This window comes from Lepidochelys olivacea (assembly GCF_965140295.1).
Source record: "Lepidochelys olivacea isolate rLepOli2 genome assembly, chromosome: 7".
In the NCBI taxonomy this organism is placed as follows: Eukaryota; Metazoa; Chordata; order Testudines; family Cheloniidae; genus Lepidochelys; species Lepidochelys olivacea.
Window position 1 is genome coordinate 38,227,951 of NC_140417.1, and position 27,330 is coordinate 38,255,280.

At 38.9% G+C, this 27,330-nt stretch overlaps 2 protein-coding genes across 2 annotated transcripts in view; one reads left to right on the forward strand and one right to left on the reverse strand.

Annotated features, from left to right (window-relative positions):
• The window catches only part of SYN2 (synapsin II), a 424,652-nt gene that overhangs the window by 104,029 nt on the left and 293,293 nt on the right, over positions 1-27,330 (reverse strand). The window lies entirely within an intron of this gene.
• TIMP4 (TIMP metallopeptidase inhibitor 4) overlaps positions 1-27,330 on the forward strand; it is a 51,215-nt gene that overhangs the window by 6,828 nt on the left and 17,057 nt on the right. Inside the window, exon 2 of the mRNA XM_084633726.1 lies at positions 24,235-24,332. Coding sequence (XP_084489852.1) covers positions 24,235-24,332 — 98 coding nt within the window. The remainder of the gene's footprint in view (positions 1-24,234; positions 24,333-27,330) is intronic.

A 27,330-nucleotide genomic window follows, 5' to 3' on the forward strand; every position in this document is an offset into this window, starting at 1 on the left:
ACTCAAGAAAAACTTTTGAACCTATTTGTAACAGCACCATCTGGTGACTCCTCCGATAACAATATTTTCAAAGCACACTACAAATATTAACTAATGAAGCCCCTCAAAACCTGAGAGAGATAGAAAAGTATAGTTCACAAATGCCAGATAGGGAAACTCAGGTACAGCGAATATATTGACTTTCTTAGTCCCCTGAGTCAATGGATGAGACAGGATTAGAACACAGCCTAATGTTCAATACACTAATCCACAACGACTGAGAGTACAATATTGAAGCTATATAATCCTTAATACTGATAAAAAACGCCATATGCGAGTTGGTGGTATTATTATTAATATGTAATTAAATTTATTCAGATCTGGAGACTAAATTCATTGTCTGCTTGAGGGATTTAAATTATGCTCTTGGTGAAGATCTCAACCCAACCTTAACTATGCAGTTATTCCAGAACCATCATGATGCACAATATTAATGAATCTTATTCTCACCATACAATGTATTACCAAAATCATATACACAAAGGATGTATTTTCTTACATGCATATATACAAAAGATCCATACGGACTTCAGAGATCCCTTGTTATTCTTTCCTTTAAGCATGCTTTTATACATATGAATAATATTTTCAAACTAAAAAAGTCAATTATGCAAGTGCCCTACTTATTTCCAAGTAATGTTTACAAAATCCAAATACAGCATTGGGCCAAAGCAACCATGATTCTCTCACTGAGTGTTTGGCGTTTTGGAAACTGCTGCCGAAGCTACTCCCTGAATAAAGCTCCTATCAGAAAAGGGGGCATCAGTAAACACCTTTTCTACAATTCTTTTTAATCTCATAAAATCGTATTTGTTTGAAACCCCATCAATGGTGCAAATGTCTTATGTATTGCAATTAAACAGTCATAGTATAAATATTAAGGTCTTAGGCACCAATACCCACAAGCCTATATCTCTCAAAATGCTAAGAATGTAAATTATACTGCAGTGAATTGGCTCAGCCAAACCAAGTGCTGAGATGCTGTGCCTTTACTGACACACACACATTTTACACTCATTTATCCAGTTCCTCCCCACAACTGCAAGTGTGAGGTGGTCCAATTTGCACAGCTGCCTGAGCAACTGTAAAGTATGCAAATCTCTGTAGTCTGATTAGCTGAAAGTTATTCTGAGAGAATCAGAGCAAAGAGATTTGCAAAATTATTGTGCTGAAAGCCACAGAAGGGGAGTCTCTCTTTGTGAGGATCTTCTCATGGAGATTCCCCTATAGCATCACGTTGGGGCTATGTAGGATTTGTTTCCCCATGGTAAAGCCTGGAGGCCCTGCCCCAAATGTGGTGAATTTACCCTAATTTGTAGGAGGGGAGGACAGGGGAGGAGTGTAGGGCTCCAACTGAGTCAGTCTGCCAGGATTCCCCTTACTTCCTTGGGATCAGTTAAATCAGGGGAACAGGCAATGGGGGGCTGGGGGGGACGGGACACAACGACTCTGCACAAAGATAATACAGACTGGGGCTGTATTTCTTTTCCAGATAAGTTTTGTGTGGACAGCAATAAGTACCCACATCTAGCCTTACCACTGAATATGCACTTCTCTTCATTGACCACCTAGTCTAAACTCCTTGTCCTTGCACTGACCCTTGGGTGGGAGTGGATGGGGTAGGCAGGTGCCCAAATGCGCCTTCCATGTGCAAGATGGTAGGTTTCCTGCACATGTAGATCTAGGGAGGTCCATATCTGGTTCATGGTTATTATACAAACCTCTCCACTTTGATTAGCTCTCAATCCCTATGTTCAGAGTGGCTACTGCTCTCACAACTCCTCATTCTTTATGCCCACAAATATGGGCCCTAATTCTGCTACCTCCTCTTTCCTCTCACAGGCAGTGCCACTGACTCAAAAGGTCAGTGGAACTATTTGTGAGAGTAAGGAGGGAAGTAATTGAAACTATTCTTGTGAATAAGGACTGTTCACTTGAATAAAATCTGCAAGATGAAGCCACAACTGCTTCAGGTTCTTAGATACAAACAAACATTTTGAGAATGGTACTGCCTAAAAATTCCTCCAAATTTAGTTTTGGTGGCCAAATTTTTAACTTACTATTCAGCTCAGAAAAGCAAAGTTGTGAAAATTTCATAACACCAACACTAGCATGCAGTATGCAGAGAAAGAACAAGGAATAATTTCCTATCTACTAGAAACAGTGTCCTTTGGAAACCAGACATTTGTAAATGCACAGTCAATCTGTGGAATTCTTTGTCAGAGGATATTGTGAAGGCCAAGACTATAACAGGGTTCAAAAAAGAACTAGATAAATTCATGGAGGATAGGTCCATCAATGGCTATTAGCCAGGATGGGCAGGAAACCAAAACCACGCTCTGAAGTGTCCCTAGCCTCTGTTTGCCAGAACTTGGGAACGGGTGACAGAGAACAGATGATTTAATGATGGCCTGTTCTGTTAATTCTTTCTGAACCACATGGCACTGGCCACTGTCGGAAGACAGGATACTAGTCTAGATGGACCATTAGTCTGACCCAGTATGGCTGTTCTTATGTTCTATGTTCAAGCACTAAGTTCAGGTTTCACTTATTTTACTTGGAAAAGACGGTACCAACTGTAAAATATTTGGTTTTAGTCAGTATCAGAGCTAGTTGCATCATGAGTAAAATCAATTATAAGAAGAACCTAGCCGGTTTACAGATTTAAAATTAACTCCAGAGCAGTGACTCTTATTATTAGGTATATTTTAAATGAAGGGGGATAGGAAAATTTCAGGAAATCAGTTATATTTATAAACAAAGCATGTATTGCAGTATTATGGAACTATAAATAATGATTTATCTAAACATTCTACACATAAATGGTGTGGAAAGCAGAATGAAAGCTTAAAAATGTAAGGTCTAAACGTATATAAAACGTAAGATACATGAGGTAGCAGCAAATTCTTGAACCTACTAGATCCTGATTTAAATTCTCATCTTGTTTGTCCCATAAAAGGTAGTGTTTCTCCATAACCACAGCCCCTCCTGGATTCCAAAGGAAGGGATGTGTAGTTATGAATGGAAATCTATAATAAAAGGATATAGAGTAAAGAGTATCAAGGCAATGTTATTCTTCAGCTGAAATTGGACAGATGTTCATCACTGATCAAATGATGTGGTATTTGTGGCTTGTGAAGCAGAAAGAAATATTTCTTTAACATCAGTAGCAGCTGTAAAAACATTGCAGAAAAATAAAACTGACCTTGAACAACATTGGGAAGTTATTTTTCTATAATATTTATTTAAGTTAAAGTAAGAGTACTTGTACACATCTACTTTTTAAAAAATCAAAATCTCTCCCTGTTTCCATTTGAAAGTTTATAAAAATATAGATTTAAAGCCCTGATCCACATAAATTTCATTTATTCTGCTATCTACAAAAAATAATTTAACCTGGGGTCAGACTTGATAACAAATAGTTTAATCTGATAAACTCCCCCCCTATAACATTGGTAGTTTCTCCTTCCCACTCTAAAAACACAAGTACTCAAAAACCCCTAAGTTAAACACATGCCTGAAATTTGTACAGGCAAGACTACATCTTGGTAAATTCCAGAGAGTAGAAGTGCTTTAGACTCAAATTAAGATTCCAATTAAATATAATTTTACAGAACAATTTAAAACATTTTCTAACTACATATGTACAAAGTACTAGCATAGTTGGAAAGAAAAGAAAAGAAAGTGTTATATAATGCAATTAGAACTGTCATGCTGAGTGGTGAAGCAAATTATCTTTGGCATTAGCTATATTCAACTAGAACATATCAATGTGTTTCTGTAATAAGGTGACTCTTCGGAATAAGATACTTATTACTGGTCAAAGGATTCTCGAATAAAAAAAAGAATGGTGCTGTTGCTTTATTCTAATTATAAACTGTAACAGAAAGGTCTTTGTACTACTGACTCACCATGGTAATTTGTAATAGCTGGCATCATTGTGGTGCCTTCTACTGGTCGGCATGCCAAATCTGTTCAAAAATGTTCCCTATCTTGTTTCTCTTGCAACTACAGTCTACAGGCTTCTACTACAAATCCTTCCCTGACCTCAGGGGGTATAGGCCTGCCTGTGGGAGCTAAAGGTCCTAGGGTTCTCCCTCTAATGCCACAAGTTTGTGGTTCAAATTGGTGATTGTGGTGTCCATTAGTTTGTGACCCCCAAATTCTTTACATATTGGTTCCTATTTGCTAGACCCAAATAAAAGCTCTTCTGCGCTCCTTCTAATGTTTGAGGTGTACAGTCCCCCCATTTTATTTTATTCCTTTCTTATCCATCTGTCCATGTTTTCTTGGTAATGTTGTATTTGGAGTCCACCTTAAGTTTAGACTTTAGTGTCTCAGTAGAATTTTCACTTGGTTTGAGCCCTGTTAGTGTTTTGAAGTCCCTCTTTTTAAATTCCATTTGGAATTCCCTGAATCAAGATGATACATTTTCACTTCTAAGGATTACACTTGTAAATGCAATATAATAGCCACTGAATGCTAACCACTCTAGTCCCACTCCCTGGGGATGCAGTATCAAGCAACTATATGTGCCTATATTATTCTCAAGAGGCTGCCTTCCAAAGGATAAAAGTTTACTGTTACTAGAGCTAATATGAAATTCTCCTTTCGCCCAAGTGATAGAGACCAGTATTTATGGACTCAAAGGTTATGAGGTCACTGGGTTTTATTTGTGGTGTTCCATATATGTGATTCAGCTTGGCTAGTTATTTTGCTGATTGCTATAAGCTTTTGTCACTGGGGTAGCCACTAACTTTAAAGAATATTCAAATACAAAACAAGAAGAAAATAAACAATTACATCCTAAATAATAAAATACCTCTTGCACTGAATGTTGCTTGATTCTGGCTCTATTAGGCTCCCAAGCAGGGTGAATTTTAATGATGGAGATCCTCAATTCAGAAAGCCATCCTACTGGACATGAAGAGTGAGATTTTCTGAAGTCTCAGCAATAGCCTAATTCTGCTCCCATTTAATTCCATTTGGCTTCAACAGGAACAGAATTAGGTCAACACTGAGCAGTTTCGAAAATCCCAGCTGAAGTCTTCATACTTCATTTTGGGATGAAACTGCTTCCCTGCTGATCTTAATTGATTTAATGATCTATAAATTGATAAGTGTGCTCTCTATAAACCACATCCCAGGCTATGCAGGTGCTATGCAGATCATTCATTAGTATCTTGCTGTGTAACCCAAAGAGAACAGTATGTATGTTCAGAGACTTGAGTACTAATTCTATGTTTTCATTCCCACAAGAATCACAAAAGATGATCTAGAGCTTCTGCACATACTTCGAGATGAGCCCAGTGTAGACTCAATTGCTGTACTGAAGGTTGGAATTAAGAAATATCTGCATGATTATTGAGAGGTCCACAATAGAGAAAAATGGTTGTAGTGTCCTCACTGGCTGCAGAAAAAACTTTAGGTCATTGATACTACTTGGGAATACAGAAATAATCTTGGATCTACTGTGATCATAAAGTTATGAAATATTTTGACAAAAGTTGAGTATATGCACTCAGTACATGATGCAGACACAGCCTCCACCTTTTCCTACAAATCCTGTAGCCATGAATCCATTACAGACTATACCTAAATTGTGATCTATTATATCAGTATAAATTGAGAGCCACTCCTCTGAATTAAAGATGTGGCACCTTATTTTATTTGAACTGCAATGTCTACATATTTGTGTCTATGAAAGATAAACAGAAATAATATATGGTGGCTATAAATACAGTTTACACAAACTCATGAGTTAAAATGGATGATAGCCCTTGAAATTTTAGAATACTAAAATATTGTATGTAGTTAGCATTCAAAGAGATTTAAATTCCTTACTGTAGTTTTCCAAAGAAGAATGCTAACTGTTTTTCGGAATTTATGGTAGTGATGACCATCAGACTTTGATCAGTAATTACTAATTGGGAGGTATTTCCTTGCTGTTAATGACTAGCTGGAAGATCTGAAGGCCCATGGTGAAGCTGAGGAGCCTTTAATGCAGCTGGTCACTAACTGACAGGAGATGCCAACTTAGAGGTCACTATTGCTATTTTAAATTTTTGAAAATATGGAACAATGTGAAAGAAAAGAGGAGTTACCTGTTGTGTTGAAATATCAGAAGCTGAACTGCACATTGCCATGGATACACTGATCTGTTTACAGCATTTTTCTTTTCCTAGCAGCTAAAGAACAGTACAATAACCAGAAAGTGAGATTCTCTCGCAAAATTACAGTAGACTCATAAAATTTATGTTGAAATTCTCAAAAGTCATAATTAATTTTAAGATCCCAAGTTGGTGCACCTAGAGCCTAATTTCCTATGTGCCCATAACATCAAGTGAAGTCAATAGGAAATGGAGGTACTCAGGGCAAATGAAAATTAACTCCTAGGTGTTTAAAGTTGGGCTGATAATTGAGACAACTCCAAAATAAGCCATTTTTTGAAAATGTAAGGTAGAGTCTAGACCATCTTAAAGGAATGTATGTGAAGTAGGACTAGCATTTTAAGAATCCTTTCTGCAGGCAGGCAAGCAAAGGAGGAGGATGGAGAACAGTGTAAATGGGAATTTGCAATCACAAATAATCCCATTTCCCTGGGTTTGGGGGATGCAAGTCCCTTGGCTTGAACAGAGAAATTGGAATTTAAACAGTGTTACAGTTGTTGCTTTGGGAGACATGAGATGCATTTCAGGATGATGGTAAAATATTGTACCAAAATAAGCCTTAGAGTACTGGCTCCAAGATTTTAGGCTTCATGACTTTGTTCCATTAAAAAGACAAAGAAACGGTCCCTTCCTTTAATAGCATGCACTTGCAGAATTAGTGTGTGAAAATGTCTGCAACATGAAAAATTTTCACAATTACAATATTTGCATGCACACATAGAGATTCTATCTGCTGTTAGGTGAACAACTGCTCATCTTGCACACACAAATGTGCATGTATATGCGTGGATTGGAGGCCTTTACATTTTCTGTTTAATTTTCCTGCCTTCTGCTGACTTAAGGCAGAGCTTTAAAATAATTCAAATGTGAATTAATTGGGTAGTTACCAAAAGGAAAGTGGAACATATAAAAATTAAATGATGCAAAAACAAAATAAAATCTTCAGTCTCATCAAAAATGAAATCTTATCTAATCCACCATCTATTCAGGAAAATATTTTAGTATCTGGAAAAGCAGAGGTTAGTATTTTTACACTGTTTTGTTTTATTTTAATAGAGAAAATGTTTCTAATTTAATCTCCCTAAACAAGTCCCGGTATATCTCCCCTTTTCTGCCTCTTTGGATGAGACACCAAGCTTTAAAAGATTTCCTTCTAATGCTTGCATTTGGATCCTTGGATAGTTCTAGTGTCTTCTGTGTTGGCAGAATTACAGATATCTTTGGGCCTGAACCAAGGTTATGATGCTGCTGTGCTGCTCCGTGCTTCTGAATGCTGTTGCTTTTCTCTTCTTCTTCATTTGAAAATTCCTGACAATTTTTACTCTTTATACTCTTTAGGGTGGCTATTTAGTAATTATATGAATAGATTATATGAATGTGTGAAAAAGTAATTTATTGGTTTCTTAGGACTTCTTCACTGGTAAAACACAAAGCTTAAAACAACCGTATTAGGCAAATAAGTGAAAAGTTAACTTTGAAAAGTGGCTAGTCTGCATGCACTAAAACTGCTTCTGAGAGTTTGGAATAAGATTTTTACTACTAATATTTTACACATTTTTATTAAGCTTTTGTACTCATACAGTACTAAAGTGACTAAAATGATCTAAGCACATCTTCTACAGAGGTTATTAGAATTTCTTGAAACAAGCCATTGACCTCTTGTGTGGCAATTTATCTGTACTTTAATGGAGCGATCCTCATTTTCTGACTTACATTGAGGGAACCCATTCACAAACCCTAAAAAAGGTAAAATAATAACAAAGATCTGGTTTCAAATAGCAAAAGCAATGCAGTTTAGTGTGTGCACTTTTGTCCTTTCATAACACAGCAAATATGGAGCCCTAATGTCCAAACCTTTACACCCTGAGTTGTCCTACTGGCTTCCATAGACTTACTTACAAGAGGGAGGAATGCTATTCAGAAGAGTAAGAATTTGCAGGATTGGGATCATAGTATGCAGAATCACTCACTGCTGGACCCACCTTATGGTATCTAGGTGCAAAAGGTGAAGTAAAGATGGAGTTTGATCCCTCAGTCTGGATTTCAAGGCATTTATGGCAGACTCCTGGCATTACTTTAACATAGCTTAGAATCACAGAATACCAGGGTTGGAAGGGACCTCAGGAGGTCATCTAGTCCAACCCCCTGCTCAAAGCAGGACCAATCCCCAATTTCTGCTCCAGAACTCTAAATGGCTCCCTCAAGGATTGAACTCACAACCCTGGGTTTAGCAGGCCAATGCTCAAACCACTGAACTTTCCCTCTCCCCCCGTGAATATGGTAGATGAAGCCCGTTCTGCTTGTCAACTTTAGTTATTTTGCATTCTAGTTGTCTACACTTGAATTCTTGGCCAGTTAGAGATAAATGTTTGATTTAAATTGGCATTGACTAGGAAGAACTCCTGTACTTGCTTATGCTGAACAAACTACTTTGAAAGTTAGGAATTCAATATGAAGCAGTCCCTGGGACATAAGAAGGGACAAAATACAAAGTTCCTTTCTTGTCTTGGCTCAATCTCTTCTCTTCTTTCTCATACATTTGATCCTTTGCACTGGTTCCCCCTGAGAGTAGAATTGGGACACTGTCAAAAACTTCATTACTAGAATCACGAGGGGTTCCGTTCTCCCATCACTGGATACTAGTAATGGGAGTTACTGGATCTGGCTATACTAGCTACTAAAGGAAGTAGACAGTACCAGGATGTTAAAAATTCCTTCCCTTTGTTATTTTAATAGTAGGAGTGAAGACTAAAGATAATCCCACTTTGCTTTGGCTCTCAATGTTTGTTAACAGACATTAATTCTTGGGAGGGACAGACAAGGTGGGTGAGGTAATATCTTTTATTGGACCAACTTCTGTCTCTAATATTCTGGGACTGACATAGCTACAACTACATTGCATACATTAATTCTTGGTTTAGTATTGTTCTGACTTTAATGCAACCAGTGGCATTAGCATACTGTCCTTAGTGTGCTGTGTGGTGGGGGTCTATAAGTAATTCCTTCCCATATATCTATTAAAAGTAATTCAACAGACTTCAAATAAATCAACAGGATTATGTCATTAATCTATCAATGTATCACTGAAGCTTTCATTATGACAAAGAATGCAAAAGAAAATAAAATCTCTCTTTTACAGGTGTATTATATACAGTTAACTCACAGAATGTTTTGCCCTTAACAACAGGGGGGCAGATTTTCAGGTGATGTAAACTGCCATAGTTCCATTGTCAATGGAGCTATGATAATTTATACCAGCTAATGATCTTTTCCAGGAATTTTTATTCCTGTGCAGACAACTAATTAGGAAAAGTAACCCCTTGAAAACATACATCATTCCTAAGGAAAGGTAGAGATAAAAATATATATTCTTAAGAGAAGAGGGAAAATCAGCATCCTCTAATCTTCTGATAAAGGAGGAAAAACAGCAAACTGTTCTAGTATGCCATCAGACACCAACAGAGGAGCAGTTTTTACATAGCCACCCTCATTAACTAGAGTTTGCATATTCTGGAAACACATTTTAGTTTACAGTCTGATATATAATTGAAATTGCCTCAGAACCTGGAACTGCTTAAACTCCAAACTAGAGAGTTGAATTTTCATTCCTTCTGCTGTATGTAATTTCAATGAATGCATGGTTCACATGTTTGTGCATGTACTTCCAGGTCCTGGAATGGCACTCCTCCACCTATAGATTATACCTACCAACATAGAGCTAAAACTAGTCAGAATACAGGTCAAATTAATACTATCTTTGCAGCATTAATCTGTGCTTATTTTATAGATACGTAACAAGCTGCTTTGTCTCTAATGTTAAGCCATTAATGCAATTTCAAGATCAGAAGATTAATTTGTTGTTGATCTTCATGAAATGAGAGGGAATTAGAATATTTATTTAAAATGAGAAAATCTATGTTGTTCTTCAACTTAATTACAATTAAACTGTAATTTACTCAGATGAGAATGTTTAAATTTCTTTCACCCAGCATATTTTTTGTATGCCAAGTGATTGCTTGCCTTCAGATGAGCTACATTATTTCACTCAATCATTCAAAGCAATTTAACATTGTGCTCTGCTCCCAAGTCTACTTCCATTCAGAAAATATAGCATAAATATAAAATATCCTTAAAATTAATCAATTTCAGTAGGGGAGACATAATTCTCATGAGAACTATATATCAGTTTAACTATAAAGCAATAAGATGAAGAAGAAAAAAAGAAAATGAATAAAAATTTCATAGTTTAGGAGATCAAAAGCTCTTCCTTAAAAGTTGCAGAAGTGGTATCTCAAGTGATTGCGAGTTTCTGGAATATCAAAGACACATGAACAGGGCCCCTACTGTTGGCAGCCCTTCATGAAGGCTGCCTCCCTTTGACTTTTCAATGATCAGTATTGTGATTACAGTCTTCCCAGAACTATATGATTTATTCTGATGGGCATACTGAAATATATGTAGAAGTTGGATGCCTTCTAAGCTACTGTGGCTTCCATGAAAGGCAGCTGAATTTCTGAGATAAGCTTCAGTAGACTGAGACAAAAACTAAGGACCTAGAACAAATAAAGATGGATGATCAGTCTCTGAGAATACTAGAGGCCATTAAGATTTGAAAAATTTATTCTTCAGCTGTGCAAGTAAAATGGAGCTGATGTATAAATGTTGATTAAGGGTCTTGATTGTGTGGTGAGAAGACACATAATTTATTCCTTTCCAAAGAACTGAATAGTTTTAAATAAGTGAAAAAGATTGTCTTTTGAATTGTGTGAAAATTACATTGTTCCCACTGAAATGAAAGTGAAAACAAAGGGTGTACAGGTATGTAATCGTGATACAATCCAATTTGTTACATTACCACTAACATAGACTTAGTTTTAGTGTCTATTATTAGAGCTGAATATCTATCATTTTAACATTCATAGCCATTTACTTTCAAATACATGAGTATATAATTTTATCTTGTATTTTAATTCTCTTCATATAAGAATTGCCAAACTAATCTAAGAATTACAGGAAAAAGTCACTTCTGGCTCAGAATTCAAATGTCATCTTTCTCATTTGGACACAGTGAAACACATTTTTCATGAAGGTAAGGGTAGATCAATACAAGAGGTGAGGAATTTATAATGGCAGTGCTGACAGACTCTTAACTACATCCTTGTACACATGGCATTACATTTCATTTTAATTTATTTCTCCAGTGCTGAATAATAGTCTATAAGTTCATTAGAATTCAAGGCACTTCATAGTGATGTACCCACTCAATTTATCTGCTTTTGTCTCATACCATATCACCCCTTCCACTCTTACAATGATGACAGCCATGTGTGCTTCTCCTACAAATGTATTTAGATGCTTCCTTTCATGCTGTCTCTTACCCCAGAATGCGCTCTTCAACCTGTCCATAAGACACTTACCTGTCATCCCTCAAAACCCTCCCAAAGAACCACTTCTTCCATGACATCTACAATAAACTGGCTAATTAACAGTGGCTTGGTTGAGGTGACAGATATGAGGAGAGAAAGAAAAAGGTAGGGCCAAATTTTCAATAGTATTCAGTTCTTATTTAGGAACCTACATGGAATGGCTAGATATTCTCTCAATATGTGCACTGTGCTTTTTTTGAAAATCTAGCCCTTAATGTGTATATACAATGTGTACAATATATATATTAATATACATCTACAACTCTCTCTATTCTACCTGTTGTAAGGCAAAAAAATAAAAATGCAACTATGGATGTATCCATCACTCTAATCACTTCGTAATTTGCACCCCACTTTTCCTCCCTAGATGTGTCTTTGATCTTCTTAGATTGCAAGTTTTTTGTGGCAGGATTGCCTCTTATATATGTATGTACAGCACCTTGTAGAATGGGACCCCAATCTTGGTTGGTGTTCAAACACTCTTGCAGTAAAAATAGTAGTAACAACTAGCATCATACTGGAGAAAAATGGTTTAGTGGAATATGTTTTTGCAATTCTGTTGGACAAAGGCTGATTAAAAGTAGTGATGAGTGAACCTCAAAATATTCAGATTTTGAGTTTTGTTAGTTAAGTATCCCAAAGTCTGGCTAGTTAGCTAAAACTTATGAGAACTACCCCTCTGGAGCCTACAAATCAAGTGCTGAAATTTTTCATGACAAGAGACTTTTTCCTGATATGTTGGTATTTCTAGTTCTGGTCCCAGACAGAGCCCAGAAATTCAAATAAAGTGTTTTCTAAAAAAGAGTCTTATAATCCGGACATTTCTGAACAAACCGCTCGTTTTATTCTAGCTGGTTCACCCATCCCTAGCTGAAAGTGCATTCAGCAGAAGGAATGGAAAACTAAGTCTCAAGTTCGGACATTAAGCATTTACCATTTTCTGGGGCAGTTTCAATTATTTAAAATCCCAGATTGTAAACTAAGACAGAAGATAAACAGAATGTGTTTCCATAATATGGAGACTGTATTTCATCATGCTAAGACACATAGGGAACCTGTGAAAAGCTATGCTCCATGCTACACAGGGGATACTAATTCCCAGGACAGACCCCAGCAACACTACTTCTTCCCCACACAGCAGAATTGCTGTGGTTCTGCCTCATCTATGGTCCTCTGTGCCTCTAGAAGGACTTACAAGCAGGACTTGCTCCCTATGTGAACAAAAAATGGTTCAGAAACCTCCACTTAGAAGATCTTACTGTCCTGTTCAGCAACTCTGGTATTGTTTCTGAAGCACTGGATCTCATGAAAATCAGGCTTTGTGCTCTGAGCTCCGTCTCTCTAAACTCTGATATATTAATCTACGAATCTTGGATGATACAGTATTTTATCACTGAAAGAATTAACTATACAATTTGCATAATTAGCACAGCCAATGTTCTGAATGGGATTCCATTCATCACTGTAACGACGCTTGACTCTGTAGTTCAAAGAAATTAATACAAATAGCTAAGCAGAAATTGGAATAGAAATCTGTACCACTTTATGGACGAAAGCCCTTATTATTACAGTTTCAATTAACCAGTGCTTAGATCAATGGATCTTTCTATTATCACAGGACAGATACCTCTACTACTCTTCAAAATGCCTTTCTACAAACTGGGAAGAAGGGACAATGGAATATTCTTCTGTGTCCTGGAAACCATTCAACATGAGTTAGGGGAATTCTGAACTAAAACCAGCTTGTATTCCAGTTTAATTTCTCCTGTAGAGTAATATAATGTGATGTTGGTATACATGGAAACTTCTTGACATCATTAAGCAGTTTGTAAGTGATTGGGCCCTAAGATATCTTGGGAGAGATTTCCCAGGCACAAATGGAAGTTAGGTACCTACCTGCCCTTTGTGCCTTTGAAAATCTTCCTCTTTATTAGTTATTTTATGTCAGCACCAGCGAAGTACAGAATAAACCAATATAAATCCTTAATAAAGCAGTGTTAAACTTAGTGCTCCACATGGCTGTATGTCACTGCACTACAGAAGCCTGTGGTTATATTTGTACAATGTGGATGGAATGTTTTTAGCCATTTACAGCATTTAAATAAGCTGAATATTTGTAATTCAAATCCTAGATCCTTCACTACACTGGTTCATGGAGCTGTTGGCAATCCTTTTTTTAAATCACCTGATTTAGGAGAACAGCTCATAAGTTTGTAAGTGTTATATTACTAGATCACCCCTTTAGTTAACTGCCTTTTCAGTTAATAGATAACTATACATTATGGGAGAGAACACTGAAAACAGGAGAGAGAGCAAGCTAAGAGCACTTAATACCCTTGAAGTTTACCTTGCACAAGGCAGTTATTTTGTTCATCTATGGTCTATAAATATCAAGACTGTACAAACACAGAATATTTTTTTTTCCAAACCTGCCTACCCAGATGGGAACTTGCCAGAAATTAATTGCTATCAGACCAACAGAGAATAGGAAGGTTTCAGAGTAACAGCAGTGTTAGTCTGTATTCGCAAAAAGAAAAGGAGGACTTGTGGCACCTTAGAGACTAAGCAATTTATTTGAGCATAAGCTTTCGTGAGCTACAGTTCACTTCATCGGATGCATACTGTGGAAAGTATAAAAGATCTTTTTATACACACAAAGCATGAAAAAATGGGTGTTTACCACTACAAAAGGTTTTCTCTCCCCCCACCCCACTCTCCTGCTGGTAACAGCTTATCTAAAGTGATCACTCTCCTTACAATGTGTATGATAATCAAGTTCGCCTAATAACATCAGCCACACTATCAGAGGCTCGTTCACCTGCACATCCACCAATGTGATATATGCCATCATGTGCCAGCAATGCCCCTCTGCCATGTACATTGGTCAAACTGGACAGTCTCTACGTAAAAGAATAAATGGACACAAATCAGATGTCAAGAATTATAACATTCATAAACCAGTCGGAGAACACTTCAATCTCTCTGGTCACGCGATTACAGACATGAAAGTTGCGATGTTACAACAGAAAAACTTCAAAACCAGACTCCAGCGAGAGACTGTTGAATTGGAATTCATTTGCAAATTGGATACAATTAACTTAGGCTTGAATAGAGACTGGGAGTGGCTAAGTCATTATGCCAGGTAACCTATTTCCCCTTGTTTTTTCCTACCCCCTCTTCCCCCCTCCTCAGACATTCTTGTTAAACCCTGGATTTGTGCTGGAAATGGCCCACCTTGACTATCATACACATTGTAAGGAGAGTGATCACTTTAGATAAGCTATTACCAACAGGAGAGTGGGTTTGTGTCTGTGTGTGTGTGGGGGGGGGGGGAAGAAAACCTGGATTTGTGCTGGAAATGGCCCAACTTGATTATCATACACATTGTAAGGAGAGTGATCACTTTAGATAAGCTGTTACCAGCAGGAGAGTGGGGTGGGGGGAGAGAAAACCTTTTGTAGTGGTAAACACCCATTTTTTCATGCTTTGTGTGTATAAAAAGATCTTCTGTACTTTCCACAGTATGCATCCGATGAAGTGAGCTGTAGCTCACGAAAGCTTATGCTCAAATAAATTGGTTAGTCTCTAAGGTGCCACAAGTACTCCTTTTCTTTTAGAGAATAGGAAGAGGTTTAAATGGAAGTAAGTGTGACAGCCACAGAATATTAATTAGAAACTGTTGTCACTGCAAGATGTATTTGGGAGGATCAACATCTAAAAGCAACACCAACTGGAAATATATAGACATACAGACCACAACAGCTTTATCTTCTATCCATTTACAATTTTTGCTGAAAGCTAAAGAAAAGACAGTATGTCAATATACAAAACCCATTGTAATGGTGTTGAGTAAAATTGTGTCAGAAGCTCTAGAACATTTTACTATCGTGTACTGAAAATAACATAGCTTTGAAATGTACTTTGTCTCATATATGGGGAAAATACTTTACTTATTATATATTTATTCAGACCAGTCTGGATGTATGTGTTCTTGATTACACTGTCACTGTAAATGAGCCAGTTTTGGAAAATAAACTCCACTAAGTTCAAACACATGTCACTTATTGAAATTACCAATTAACTAGGATGAACAACAGAGGGCCATTTCCTTCTTCCTGCAATTTTTCAGCAATAACCAAGTTAATCTGCACAAAGTCCAACTCAGTTTCCTCTTTTGAAGGACTAATAATATAGTTTTGTCATGTATGTACCACATGTTGGCCCAGCAATCAAGGGGTTAATTTAGGCACTGTCAGCCAATGCCAATGGATGACTGAGCATCAAAATAGCAGATGAAATTCAATGTTGATAAATGCAAAGTAATGCACACTGAAAAACATAATCCTAACTATACATAAAAAATAACAGCTAATGTAGATCCTACCACTCAAGGAAGAGCTTTGAGTCATTATGGATAGTTCTCTGAAAACATCCACTCAATATGCAGCGGCAGTTAAAAAACCTAACAGAATATTAGGAAATGGATATATAAAATGACAGAAAATATAATGCCACTATATTAATCCACCACTATATAAATCCAGAGTACACCCACACCTGGAATACTGTGTGCAGTTCTTATCACCTTATCTCAAACAAGATACATTAGAATAGGAAAAAGTACAGAGAAGGGCAACAAAAATGATTAAGGGTATGGAACAGCTTCCATGTAAGGAGAGATTAAAAAGAGTGGGACTTTTCAGCTTTGAAAAGAGTTGACTAAGGGGGGAAAGCACCTAGCATTGGCCACTGTGAGACGGCAGGATACTGGACTAGATGGATCATTGGTCTGACCCACTATAGCAGGGGTGGGCAAACTTTTTGGCTTGAGGGCCACATCTGGGTACGAAAATTGTATGGTGGGCCATGAATACTCATGAAATTGGGGTGCAGGAAGGGATGAGGGCTCTAGCTGGGTGTGCGGGCTCTGAGGTAGAGCTGGAAATGAGGGTTTGGGGTGCAGGAGGGTGCTCTGGGCTGGGACCAACGGGTTCGGAGGGCAGGAGGGGGATCATGCCTAGGGCATGGGGTTGAGGCATGGGAGGGAGTCAGGGGTGCAGTCTCAGGGTGGCGCTTACCTCAAGCAGCTGGCAGAAGCAGCAGCATGTCCCCCCTCCAGCTCCTATGTGGAGGTGCATCCAGGCAGCTCTGCACACTGCCCTGCCCGCAGGCGCTGCCCCTGCAGCTCCCATTGGCTGTTGTTCCCAGCCAATGGGAGCTACAGGGGCGGCGCTTGGGGTTGGTGCAGCATGCGGAGCCCCTTGGCTCACCCTACGCGTAGGAGCCGGAGGGGGAACATGCCGCTCCTTCCTGGAGCCACACAGAGCCATGGCACGTGAGGCGTGGGGCAAGTCCCTGACCCCACTCCCCGGCTGGAGCTCAAGGGCCAGATTAAAATGTCTGAAGGGCCAGATGTGGCCCCTGGGCCGTAGTTTGCCCACCCCCGCACTATAGCCATTCTTATGTAATGCTGATTGGCAACCTGACAGCAGCTCAGAGAAAAAAAGGACTGGGAGACAGAGGGGCAGGGTGGAGCGAGCACGCTGGAGAAGGGAACTCCTGCCTGCAAGCTGCTGAAAAGTCACTCAGAAACAGCACCCTAGAAGATGATGACTGGACCAGTGGGCTGAAGAGCCTACAGAAATCAGGGGGAGGTAGGAAGGAGCTCAGGACATGGCTGGAGTCGTCAAATCCTGATTCAGCTTGTCTAGCTTAGGAGCCCTGAGCTGGAACGCAATGGAGCGGGTGGGCCTGGGCTCCTGTGCTAGCTCCCTGAGGCACTTAAGAACAGAGGGGGTTTTCAGACCCCCTGGGCACCAGGAATTGACTAACAGCCTTGCCAAACTGAGTGGACGCAGGTGCAATGCTCCACCTGGCCAGAACGGGTGCTGTTGCAGCTGACACCCCAGTTCACAAGGTAAGACAGTTTTGTGGAGTATAATACAGTGATTCAGAGGTTTACATTGAAGAGAAATATTACCTAAACTAGCGTTGCCAGATGTCAGTCTTCACAGAACATCCATGAGAGAGTCAAAAGTTAACTATTTAATTAAAGTTAGTAAAAAGATATTTAGTATATTATAAATAGCAAATTAGAACTCAGACTTTTATACAAGTATGATTTTTTTTATCTTGTGAGGCAATAAGGGAAGCATGGAGCAGAAGCAGCATGGTAAGAGATTTTCATTAATATTTGGGAAAGAAGGAATACAAATATTTTTAACATTTACCTAAAAATACAACCAAATGTACATAGCAACATTCATCCTAAAATATTACAAACTGATTTAAAAAGCCATATGGAAAACATTTCACCCACAAGTGAAATTCATTCTTCTCCAAGTTGGAATGTGGTGCTATTTAACATCACACATCAACACTACCTCACAGTAAGATCCTAGTGAACCAAGCACAAGTCTGGGACCCAGGAACGTCTGAGTTCCAACTTGGACGCCTCAGCTGACTCCATGTATGGGGCTGGAGCATTTTAGCCACTTTTCATCTCAGTTTCCCCATCTATAAAGGGTGGGTAAGAATCATTTATTTTATAGGGCTGTTATGAAGCCTGCTGTTTGTATAGCACTTACCATGAAAAGTGCTAAGTACTATTTCTACAGTGGCAAGGTAGGAAAGAATTTATAAATCAAACAACATATTCAATGCAAAAGGCAGAAGGAACTTTAGGTAGATTGCGTATAGCCCTTGTGTATTAACTTCAAACACATTCACATACCTAGATTCTTCATAAGGAACCAATCACGATATGACAGGGAAAGTGGCACTACTATTATAAAACAACACAGTAGCGACTGTTTCAAGGTATATGGAGGAGAGAAGAAACCAAGTCAGTAGTGCTACAGTTGAAACCACTTTTTAAACAGAACTACAGACATGGGGGAATCACATGTTATAAACTTCTTCTGCACCGGGAGTGGAGAAGTAGGATTGCGTAAGCCAAAGAATGCTAAACCAGGAAGTGCTTGTGGTTAAAAACAGAAGTAACTGCATGAATAAGAGGTTTTCCCAGACAACTAGACGACACTCATTGAAAAAATTAATTTAAAGGAAAGAAAAAAAGAAAAACAGGAAGAGCTGGAAGGGCCAGACAAATTTTTGTGTGTGTTTGAATCAGACTCGAAGAAAAACTACTCCAGTTCCAGACTTTCTTTAACATGCATCATTTATTTCCCTTAAAACGTCAAGTTAGACTCCCTTCAGCGTCATAAGTTAAAAGGCAAGATTCTTTCTCTAAAAACTTAAGTCCACTAAACATGGACTGTTTTCCCCTTAACTTTAACACCCAGAATAATGGGTAAATGATAGAAAAAAGTTGCACTTCCTGCCACGTATAAATCCAGGGGCCCCTTTTGAGACAATTATAGATTTTGTGTATGTGTGTTCCTCACACAGAGTAACAAGTATAGCTTAATAAATAATTTAAAAAGCTTCTATTTCCACAGGAGAACAAAGGAGAATGTATCTTTAGCAAAAGTTTTATTACATACAAATACTGTGTGTTATTTCAGAATTATGGAGCTACCCTCAATTGCAGACCCCTAGTGTCCTCCTCTATATCCAGTGAGCTCTTTTTTGTGATACCTTTTCTTTTAATAAGCAGTGTTAGTGAGGACGCCTAAACCTGATTCTGATTTAGACCTTTTCCACAATACAGTAAGAATTAATGCACACCATCTACAAGTACTTTTTATGACAGGTTTCAGAGTAGCTGCCGTGTTAGTCTGTATCTGCAAAAAGAACAGGAGTACTTGTGGCACCTTAGAGACTAACAAATTTATTAGAGCATAAGCTTTCATGGGCTAAAGCCCACTTCATCAGATGCATAGAATGGAACATATAGTAAGAAGATTTCTATATATACGTACAGATAAGTTGGAAGTTGCCATACAAACTGAGAGAGGCTAATTAGTTAAGATGAAATATCAGCAGGAGAAAAAAACTTTTGTAGTGATAATCAAGATGGCCCATTTAGACAGTTGACAAGAAGGTGTGACGATTCTTAACTTAGGGAAATAGATTCAATATGTGTAATGACCCAGCCACTCCCAGTCTCTATTCAAACCCAAGTTAATGGTATCTAGTTTGCATATTAATTCAAGCTCAGCAGTTTTTCGTTGGAACCTGTTTTTGAAGCTTTTCTGTTGCAAAATTGCCACCCTTAAATCTTTTACTGAGTGGCCAGAGAGGTTGAAGTGTTCTCCTACCAGTTTTTGAATAGTATGATTCCTGATGTCAGATTTGTGTCCGTTTATTCTTTTGCATAGAGACTGTCCGTTTTGGCCAATATACATGGCAGAGGGGCATTGCTGGCACATGATGGCATATACATGGGTAGATGTGCAGGTGAATGAGCCCCTGATGGCGTGGCTAATGTGATTAGGTCCTATGATGGTGTCACTTAAATAAATATGTGGACAGAGTTGGCATCAGGCTTTGTTGCAAGGATAGATTCCTGGGTTAGTGTTTTTGCTATGTGGTTGCTGGAGAGTATTTGCTTCAGGTTGGGGGGCTGTCTATAAGCGAGGACTGGTCTGTCTCCCAAGATCTGTGAGAGTGAGGGATCATTTTTCAGGATAGGTTGTAAATCTTTGATGATGCGCTGGAGAGGTTTTAGTTGGGGGCTGAAGGTGACAGTTTGTGGCGTTCTGCTATTTTCTTTGTTGGGCCTGTCCTGTAGTAGGTGACTTCTGGGTACTCTTCTTGCTCTGTCAATCTGTTTTTTCACTTCAGCAGGTGGGTATTGTAGTTTTAAGAATGCTTGATAGAGATCTGGTAGGTGTTTGTCTCTGTCTGAGGGATTGGAGCAAATGCGGTTGTATCTTAGAGCTTGGGTGTAGACAATGGATCGTGTGGTGTGTCCTGGATGGAAGCTGGAGGCATGTAGGTAAGTACAGCGGTCACTAGGTTTCCGTAATAGGGTGGTGTTTATGTGACCATCGCTTATTAGCACAGTAGTGTCCAGGAAATGGACTGCTTGTGTGGATTGGTCTAGGCTGAGGTTGATGGTGGGATGGAAATTGTTGAACTTTTTATGTGGAAGTATATTAAAGCACTTAAAATCTGCATTAATAAGTGGGTGTATAACTCATTTGTAGATGATTTCTCGTCTACAGTTTAGAAGAAGCTGAACCATGGAATTTGCTACTCACACGTGAAGAACCCATTCCTTTCTATCCAGCTCATTTTCTAAGCCTACTATGCTTCCTTCTAGGATCTAGGAGCACTGTACCACTCCATGCAAGGATTCATGCTCAGAAGCTGCAGCCATCTGTATTGTGTTGATTAATGCATCCATTTTTCTCTGCAAATAAGCAGGAAATGAAAATTGCCTATCATTAGCTGAGGCTGACCTCTATATTGCTCTAAAGAAAACAACCTGGTTTTTATTATAGGCTTTCACGTCTTTTTTTCCTTTAGAAATGGGTTTAAGCCACCATATACAGAGTATGTTTTCACCGTTTACTTTCTAGAGGAAGGCATGATTCTTGTTTAACTAGTTATGATTAAAAGCATTTCTACTTTAAAAGTGTTACACAAACTAATTTCATTTTTCGCAGATCTAATTTTTGAGAGACCTTTCCCTACTCTAACTTGTTGACTATGATTTTTCTGAGTGCATTGAAAATATTTAAGTGTCATGTCAATGCTGCTAGCTTATTTAAAAAAAAAAGACATAAGAATAGCCATACTGGGTCAGACTAACAGTCCAGCTAGCCTGTATCCTGTCTCTGACAATGGCCACTGCCAGATGCTTTACAGGGAATGAAGAAAACAGAGCAATTTCGAGTGATCCATCCCCTGTCATACAGTTTCAGCTTCTGGCAGCTGGAGATTTAGGGATACCTGGAGCATGGCGTTGTGTCTCTGACCATACTGGCTTATAGCCATTTATGGACCTGTTCTCCATGAATTTATCTAATTCTTTTTTTAACTCAATTATACTTTTGGCCTTCACAACATCCCCTGACAGTGAGTTTCACAGGTTGACGGTGGGTTGTGTGAAGAAGTGCTTCCTTTTGTTTGTTTTAAACCTGCTACTTATTAATATCATTGGGTGACCCTTAGTTCCTGTGTTATGTGAAGGAGTAAATAACACTTCCTTATTCACATTCTCCATACTATTCCTGATTTGACAGCCCTCTGTCATATCTCCTCACCCCCACCCCCAGTTGTCTCTTTTCTAAGATGAACAGTCCCAATCTATTTAATCTCTCATATGGACACTGTTCCATAACCCTAACCATTCTTATTGCCCTTCTCTGCACCTTCTGCAACTCTAATATATCTTTTTTGAGATGGGTGACCAGAACTGCATGCATTATTTAAGGTGTGGGCATTCTATGGATTTCTATAGTGACATGGTATTTTCTGTTTTATCTATACCTTTTCTAATGGTTCCTAAAATTGCTAGCTTTTTAGACTGCCACTGCACATTGAACAGATATTTTCAGAGAACTATCCACAATGACTCCAAGATCTCTTTCTTAAATAGTAACAGCTAAGTTAGATCCCATTATTTTGTATATATACTTGGGATTATTTTTCCTCTTTCAATGCTAAAAATAAAACAAATGAACAAACAGAACCATGAAAGGTGTCTGAAAGCTGTTTCCACAGTTAGTAAGTACTGAAGGACAAATTCTGGCATCGAACATGAATGCCCAAAATGGCACAACCAGGACAGGAAGTGTGTAGCAGAACACCTCCTCCATGACTCTGTAGTTCCCCACTACAGATTCAGAGACACCACTCTACAGATCCATCACTGACTGCTCCACCTATGGAAGAGGTCATATAGATGGGGTTAGAGCTGTGGCTGTGATCTGTGCTTTGGAATGCCCATATCTCCTGACTGTTAGGATCCATGCACTACCTCTCCACACTAATTACTCTTCCTCTTCACAGGAATAGCCTGCAAAGGGCATGTGGGACTGTGGCCAGACAGAATTGGGGACAAATTAATACCCTTATTAATATTAATTAATTCTTATTTTGGGGGCAAAAGCCCAAAGTGTAAGATTTTGGCCCCAATGTATTATTCTTAACACAGTATTAGGCCTGGTCTACACCTAAAATTTAGGTCAACCTGCCTACATCACTCAGGGGCGAGAGGCATAGTTAAGCCGACCTGGGATGTAGAATTCTGTCACCCTAACTACACCTCTTGAGGGGGTGGATTTACTACAGTGACGGAAACAACGTTCCAGTGCTGTAGCAAGTGTCTACACTTCAGTGGTGTAGCCACAGCGACACAGCTGTGCTGCTGTAGTGGAGACATATCCTAATACTCTGTGCCTAATATTCCACCCTTTTACCTAATATTTTTAGAAAATCTGGTTAGATAGGGAAAAATGACACACTTTTAACCAACAATCAGAAAGATATTTCAGTTTCTGTGTAATATGTCTGGTTGATTAGAATGGCATTCCAAAGCCTTCCTGGAGCGTTTTAAGAGGTTTGAGATAACATAGGAGTTTTCTGCATGAGACTATACTGTTCCTGATAACAAGTAGGAAAATGAAACATTCTGCGAGGAAAAGACAAATGAGCAAGACTGGAACATGATAAAAACTGTAGGCAAAATGCCCCTGCTGCAAGCTCGAAAGGAGGATTGTACCTGCTGTAGCAACACAGAGGAGAGTGCAGCATGAACACTCCTGTGGAGCCAGACACCACACTTTGAGAAGTTCTCTCCTCATTAGGCTCATTCACATACTGACTGATTATTTATAGTACACGTTAGCTAAATGTTTCTTTCTTGATTATAAAGATTGAAATAAATAATTTCCCCTCTGCACAAAGCAGCTAAAACAGAGAAGACATCACTAAAGGCAATACTAGAAGTAACTCATTTACACTGTTTAATAAAAGTTACATATGGAATCTGAGAAATAGCTATTGAGGTGCAGCTACTTGCCATCACAAGAGATGTAACTTTGATGCCTGACCTCATCTTCTTCTCTTTCTAATTTTCTACACGGTATTCATATTTCTATCTTGCCTGCCATGGTCTTACTGAATGCTGACTCTGGTCCATTTCATTGCTACTCTGTATTTCAGGGGCCCAACGCAAAACACTTTGAAGTCAATGGGAGTTGAATCAGGCCTGCAGATTAATCAAAGCTCACTAGTGGATTTAGACAACCAATTCTCATTTAGCTAATGTTTGTCTCAACAGAGATTTTCAAAAGAGCTGAGCAGCTACCAATTCCTACTTAGGCACCAAAATGAAGTGGCTCATTGGGAGCTGCTGGGTACTGAATCCTTTTGAAAATCTGGCCTGAAATCTACACCAGAAAATTTCAGAACCATATGATATATTTTGGTTCGTTGAAAATGATGTAGTATTTATATGGCAGGTTATGCCCTGTATCGTTTTTATTTTTTCAGGAGTTAACTCAGTCTTGAACAATCTTGTACTAACAAGCTTTAAATGCTACTGAACATTTTCTAATGTCCAATAGAAAAACATAGCAATCTGTTACAATTATTTTAATAAATGGAAAAATGTAACATATAGTACTGATGGAAAAGTCAGGCATATGCTTCTTTGCAAATAAAATCTTTTTCCCCCCTTGCAGTGATTCGTGCAAAAATATCCAGTGAAAAGGTGGTTCCTGCCAGTGATGACCCACTTGACACTCACAAAATGATCCGGTATGAAATCAAACAAATAAAGGTACATGGAATCACTTGGTTATTTTGACATTCAATACTGCTGACTAATGTACCAGGGCATGAACCAGCTCATGCTGATGTCAATGACAAATTTCCCTTGAATTGGGAGTAGGATCTGGTTGGCCTGCAGCTCTTTTTTTCTATTCATGAATTATTTACCAACAGGCTGATTTTGATAAATGTATTTGTTATTCATAATTGTTTGATGAATACTGTATGTAAACATATTTTAACCTATGGATTATTTGAAAACTATTCATTATGCATCTTTGATTATTTTCTGCCTGAGGTGTATGTTTAGTCACCTAAGTGTCAGGGCATTATTTCTACGTTCTGATTGGAAGACACAAAACTTAACAAACAGGCAGGCACTTACAGCAGGAATAGCAAAAACCCTTGATCACATGTGAACAGTGGTATTTGCAGAAAAATCAGCCACCCCCCCCCCCCAGATATTTCTACAAAATCCCACCTGTATGAATGTTCTAAGGAAAGCAAACAAAAAGTGGGAGTGCACAAAATCCAAAAGTGATTCAAACCTGGGGAAAACGTTCACAAAAAAGTTTTTCCTACTATTTGTCCAGCTCTACTCACAGGATACATTCATTAATGCACTCTTACATGGACAGATCTTGGTCCAAATGGAGTCATTGACAAATTCACTGATGTCAATAAGACTATGATTTGGCTATACCCTGAACAAAAAAATTGTACTCTGAATCCTTCATTTTAAAGAAAAATATACTGTTTTTCTTTTTGGTGAGTGGAAGTAGAAAGATGGGTGACCACACTTTTTAAAATTGGTTACTGTTAGTCTCTTCCGGAATCTATTTTTGGAAGAGCAAACATGACAAATACAAGGCCACGTCTACACTACCTGCCGGATCGGTGGGTAGTGATCGATCTATTGGGGATCGATTTATCTCGTCTAGTGTAGACGCAATAAATTGATCCCCGATCGCTCTGCCATCGACTCTGGAACTCCACCACTGCAAGAGGCGGAAGCGGAGTCGACAGGGGAGCAGTGGCCGTCGATCCCGCGCCGTGAGGACGTGAAGTAAGTGATTCTAAGTCGATCTAAGATATGTCGACTTCAGTTATGCTATTCTTGTAGCTGAAGTTGCGTATCTTAGATCGATCCCCACCCCCAGTAGACCAGGCCATAGAGGGAGCACAGGAACTGACCTACTCAAACTGGCGGTGGAGGTACAGATACCAGCAGGCAACAACCTTAATGATGATGCTAATCACTTTGATTTCCAGGACAACACTGACAATCACAGTTTGTACTAATGGGTCTGTGCACGACTCCATAGACCAACTCAGGAAGAACAATGTTTACCCCACTGGTCAGAGCCATTTACCTAGCTGCACTGATTGAGCTGCCTGGCAATGTGCTTCCACTTGCTCAGTGCAATTCTTCTCAAAGTCGTGGACACCTGCCTTTATGGCGTGGCCTCATGCAATATGATCAATTGCCAGTTGCTCAAAGGTTGGGTCAGAAATGTTCTTTTTGTGCAAATTTTGTTTCAGGGTGTCTTTGAAGTGTTTCATCTGCCCCCCACACTTACAATTGCTGGAACTTAATTAGAAATATAAGACCTGTTTTGATAAATGAGTCTCAGGCGTACGAATTACATGTCCAGTCCATCTCAACAGGGCACAGATCAAATGAGCCTTGATGCTGAACAAACCAGCTTTCACCAGTACTTCTGTTGGAAACCCAGTCCTGCCATTTGATGCCCAGCAATTGTCATAGGTGTCACAAATTCAAACGGTCAAACTTTTTAATGTGCTGTTGATAACAGGTCCATGATTCACACCTGTACTGCAATTATGTGAGCATTACAGACTTTGATTTCTGTCTATAGACAGATTCTGTGTTAATGATTTCGGTCAGGGATTGGTTTAGGAAGATCCATGCAAGAATCTTTCTGGCCACAGAGAGCAAAGAGATACCGTGGTAGTTACCAGAGTTGCTTTTTGAACCTTTATGCTTGTGGATAATGATGAATTGGCATCTTTCAGTTGTTGTGGTATGGTTTCTTGAAGTCAGATATGTAAGAGAACTTCAAAAAGCCTGTCAATGAGATTTCCTCCATGCTTTAAAACTTCAGCTGGAATGGCATCAGGACCAGGAGATTTGTTATTTTTCATTGCTTGAACAGCCTTCAACACCTCAGCTCAAGTGGGTGAATTCACAAGTGCATTGATGTGGGCAATTTGTGGACATTATCCAGTGACTCATTAGAAACAGTAGATAAATGATTAAGTAGTTCACTGAAATGTTTTGTTCACGCCGTTGTTGGTAGATGGCACTGTGATCTGTGATGAGATATTCATCATTAGCAGTTGTTAGCGGTGTCAAGGAAGACAGAGCAGGGCTATACACAGCTTTAATCGCCCCATAGAAACCTTTGGAGTCATGATTATCAGTGATCTCCTGTAGTTTATCTACTTTACAGTCAAACCACATACTTTGCATTTGGCAGAGTTTGCATTGGTGTATACCGCAGGCTGCCCTACATCTGGCCTTTTTTGTTTCAGAGAGCGGGTCAGATAAGAGCGCAGCATGCCCTTATTGCTTGACATCAAGGAGATCTGATATTTCAGAATCACTATTGTCAAACCAGTCTGCATGACAGTGTTTTATACACAATCCACAATCGTGTTACAGATTGTGTCACGCAAGGATACCCATATGGCAAATGTGTCATAACTGGTCATTGGAAGAGTTTCTAAAACAATAGTTAGCTGTGTTGAAAATTGTTCGGCAATTGACAGATCTTTCATTGGGAAAACGTTACACACTTAACTGATTGGTGTTTTGGATAAATAGAGCACTTGGCTAAATAAGAGGGTGGTCAGTCCAACAATCAGCTCCACATAATACCAGAATTATGCACACGTCGTCCTAGATCATGATGTCACGCCAACACATTGTTGATCAAATGCCAATGACATGAGCAAATGTACATCCAGGTCATTTTTATTTGTTG